Consider the following 4,244-nt stretch of genomic DNA (forward strand, 5'->3'; position numbering starts at 1 on the left):
TAACACTAGAATGGTAACCTAACAGGACATAAAAGTGTCCTTTCAAGGTTTTTTTGGGAAAAATTTCCAAAACCATAGTAGATCCACTCATTTTGAAAAATCCTTTCATGAGCTTATAGTTCAATAACTACTACATATGGAAAAAATGAGAAACTTGTAATTTTTCTCATCCCTTGGTCACTACAAGCCTCCAAAGTTGATGGACCAGTGCATTTTGCCCAAAACAGCAATTTCTTACGGTTGATTGCATATAAATGAGTGGGGATTTTTGTAGGACATCAGAGAAAATGCCCCATTAACTTCAATGGGTAGGTGACCAAAACGTATGGTTGCTTTTACCTCACTAAATTCTTTTTGGGCAAAAAAAATAGGTACAAAAAAGTTGCATTTTTGCCATTCTGCAGACCTATCATCAAAGTTTCTATAGTCACGCTCAATACAGATACTATATACATGTTTTCTTAGTTCCCTTTGGGCCTTTGGATTCAAAAGGAGCCATGGAGCATGTCAAAAGGATAATGGATCTCTTACAATTGGAACCTTGGGGACAATGATAAAGTGCTAAATACAGCAAACATGAAAAAACTGGGTTTAGCATTATGCCCTATAGAAACCCATAGAAACTACTCAATATCTAGCCAAGTTTGTAGTCTATTATTAGATATGGTTACTACCTACAAAATACACACAATTGGCCTAAGAAAATAGCAATATTGAGAAAGTTATACTTGCTACTCTAAAATGTATCGTATTCTTCAGCAATCAAAAAACTCAACCATCATCATGTACTATGCTATATAGCATATTAGGTCCCCCAAAACTCAAGGAAGATTAGCTTTATGTTATACATTACACTTACACAATCAAAATTGAATTTGGATATCAAGAAAGCCACCAAAAAAATCATAAAAGTGCTAATTTTGGCCAAAAAACGGGATTATGCAATTCTTGTAAATTGGTCATAACTTTCAATTTTAACACTTAGCTCTCCCGACAAGCATCAAAACATGTTGAGAACTATGAAGGCCTAACCTCTAGCCATCTAAACCTCACAAACATGAAGTTTAGAGTGGTATAGTTACCAAAAATTGAAAAAAAAGCCAAAAACAGGACCCGTTTTTTCACACAGTTTAGGTTTAAAAATGTTGTGCAAGAGTAAGGTTAATGGTAAGATCGATACTCCAAAAAAAATGCTAAGTTTTTTTCAGCTCATAAGGAAACTTTGTGGATATATAGCACCTAGAAATTCATTTTCATACTCTTCAAATAATTCAAGCAAAATGGTCACTTAACAGAACACAAAAGTGTCATGTTACCATTCTAGTGTTAAGTTTAGTTTAGCCACATGTTTTCCTGATCAGTGCATGCTCAATTTTGATCATTGTATCTATATAACAAATAGACATGCATTTCTTTTCTCACAATTTGGCAATTCAACCTATATATTTAAATAAAGGAAAATTGACTACACTTGATTGAGAATGAGATGGGTATCTCAAAGATGGTTCCACGGTTTAGAGTCGATATTACTACGTTGAATGGTACAACCTGCAAACAACTACCAAAGTAGGTTAAGTTGCAACCCTTCTGCTCGATTCAATTACCCTCTTTAGTAGCCCTTTGTCGTATATGGAACACTATGAGACACAACTTGCTTCTTTCCAATGTCAATGAAGTCCCAAGCTGAGCTATTATTGGTGCCTATCAATTGGTTCTACTCATTTTCTCGTGTCACCACAACAAAACCCAAGGCGACAGCAATCACAACCAACTAACCAAGTAACCAGTTGTGCTCCAAAATCTATTAGATTATGTACGACAAAGGCCCACCAAGCAAGACTAGTTCACTATAGGGTTCAACATCACGAGCTCCTACTCAAGGAGTGCATGCCTAGTTAGATGCGGTTAGGGAAAGGGGAATGCTGACACCCCTTCCCCCAAATGCACCTAACTAGGCATGCACTCCCTCCTCGCATCAGCTCATGATGTTGTCGTAGTCAACAATGTGGGGAATTCTAATGAGAATTGATCTAAAACTTATTGTAACTTCATGTAAGTACACATCTCAATATGCAAAAGTATCATTTTTGCCTTTCCCAATGGTCCTTTTTTTTTTCAAAAACTCACAATTGTGAGTAAATTATTTTAATAAGGTAAACAAATAACAAGTTTTGTCATGCCGGTGTCGAGCCATGACAGCTTCCCATGACCATTAAACATACTCCGAATGGTCATTTCTAAACATCGTGCCACCATAAAACAAGAACATCTACGTCATGTGTGTAAGAGTTCAATTAAACAGCTTAAGCTTATGCTACAATGGCCATGAACAGATATCTTAACATTCAAAATAAAAAGCCTAGAAATCTGCTGGTATTTGCAAGAAACATTTCCGTGCAGAAATGTGCACTCCACTCACTTATGGATAGTACAATGGGCCTAGCTATATAAGAGAGATCTTTACCAACTCAAAGACAACCACAGGACATCTCTCAAAGCATGTGTTTCAAGGAGGGACATGCAAAGGAAACTTGAGCATGTGTACTTTGATAGCTTGTCTTGCCAGGAGCGTCCCACTGCAGCAGCATCCCATTTGTCCAAGTTTGAATTCTGACTAGGTCGGCGCTTTCACATTGATGCATTTAACGCCATCCCTATATCCTCTGCTGCGCGAATTGAGCACCAACACAACATGACTTCCATTTGAGCCAAGTCTCTACCAGGGGTCGAACCTGAACCTGTGTAAGTTGTCAAGATATGCTGAACCCATCATCTGGCACATGTAACACAGATGCACTGCCTATGGTGAGCCACAATCCTGAGACAGGGGGATGTGAACAAGGCCTTCAAAAGAGCGTTCCAGGAGGCAGAACATGGCCTCGAACGTGTCCGGCTCACAGGACAGGGTGGCCGCATGACCATCGCCATGAACGGCGGCTGCATCCACAAGCAAGTCGAAGAGGGCACGGCTATGGATCAGATGAAGAGCCACAGCATAGCCTTTGCATGAGGAGGATCCTAAGCAGAGCACGGGCAGGAAGCGGTGGGACGCTATTCTTGAGGAAGGAGGGGCATCGCAGAAAAATTTGCGGCATCTGAGCTTCAACTTCTTCATGCTGTCGCTTATCTTCACCATCTTCGTCGCCATCGATTAGAGAGTCTGTTCGAGACTTCAATGCTAGAATTGGCCGGCTTATATGCGTTCTCTTCCTCTCTCTCTCAACTTTCGGGGATGCTTTTCGTTCAAGGTTGAGACTTGACCTTTTCCAGACTTTGAAGTCCGCGGGAAATGTTAAACTGGCTTTTTGTCCCTCTGCTTTTGGCATGCATGACTCCAGAGTGGAAAGTCGCACTTTCAAGTTCGAAGGTCCATTTGTTGAAGGTAGGTTTCGCACGATAAGCGGCCTAAAATTTGTCATAAAGTTGTATTTATCCAAACTCTCATTCTATTCGCGTGGGTGGAATGGCTGGGGTAGAATACCCTTGGCACTAAGTAACACCCATATTAAATGCAGGGTGGAGTAATGGGATCGACGGTCCGGGTTGAGGGACAGGATCTCGAGGTGCACTAAACACGGTCGCACAAAAAATGAGACACAGTAAACTCGACCAGCGAGAAAAACGAGGCATGCTGTTGGGTTTTGAACCGGTGGTCTTGCAGTCCAGGTTGAGGGTTGCATAGGCTAACCACCTCACCCACACGCGCATCATGTATGCCTAGTCGTTTTTATGGCCTTATATTGTGAGGTGATATGCATTTCCCAGGCTGTCCAGGTTTAGTGCCCGTCCAAGTTTAGTTTTTTATTTGACTATTGCGGTTGCGATCTCTTCTGCTTTTGCGCGTGAGCTTCTCCGCCTTTGATCCCATTGCCTCCCACTCTTAAATATTGGTGTTACTTAGTCCTGAGGGTAGAATACATTGTTTGCTAACTTTACTCAGAGCAGATTCGCATGAGCGGGAATGCTACCCTTGTCGTGCATAAGCAATTTTGGAGTTTATCTCATAAAAGTGAGAGCCATTTTGCATGCAGGCCATCCGTTCGCTACAATAGGCAGGGGTAGAGAACGCGATTTCCAATTCTGCCAATTTCAACAAAGTTGAAGAAGGTGGGCATAGTTGGCTTGCTGTAGTAGGCAGGGTTAAACCCTATCCGTGCGGACACGCCCTTCAATCGCAGTTCCATCTTGAAGGCTTCGTTTGTGAAAAAGAAGCCCAAGTGTATGTTCCAAAGAATATTTTGAGG

General features: G+C 41.2%; 1 protein-coding gene across 1 annotated transcript; it reads right to left on the reverse strand.

Moving 5' to 3' along the window:
• Window positions 1-2,186: 2,186 nt before the first annotated feature.
• LOC147457710 (uncharacterized) lies at window positions 2,187-3,239 on the reverse strand. The gene has a single exon (XM_086513646.1). The coding sequence runs from the start codon at window positions 3,146-3,148 to the stop codon at window positions 2,801-2,803; it is 348 nt and encodes a 115-aa protein (XP_086369772.1). The 5' UTR covers window positions 3,149-3,239; the 3' UTR covers window positions 2,187-2,800.
• Window positions 3,240-4,244: the final 1,005 nt, after the last annotated feature.

Source organism: Adiantum capillus-veneris, chromosome 5, assembly GCF_014529385.1.
Source record: "Adiantum capillus-veneris isolate H3 chromosome 5, ASM1452938v2, whole genome shotgun sequence".
In the NCBI taxonomy this organism is placed as follows: Eukaryota; Viridiplantae; Streptophyta; class Polypodiopsida; order Polypodiales; family Pteridaceae; genus Adiantum; species Adiantum capillus-veneris.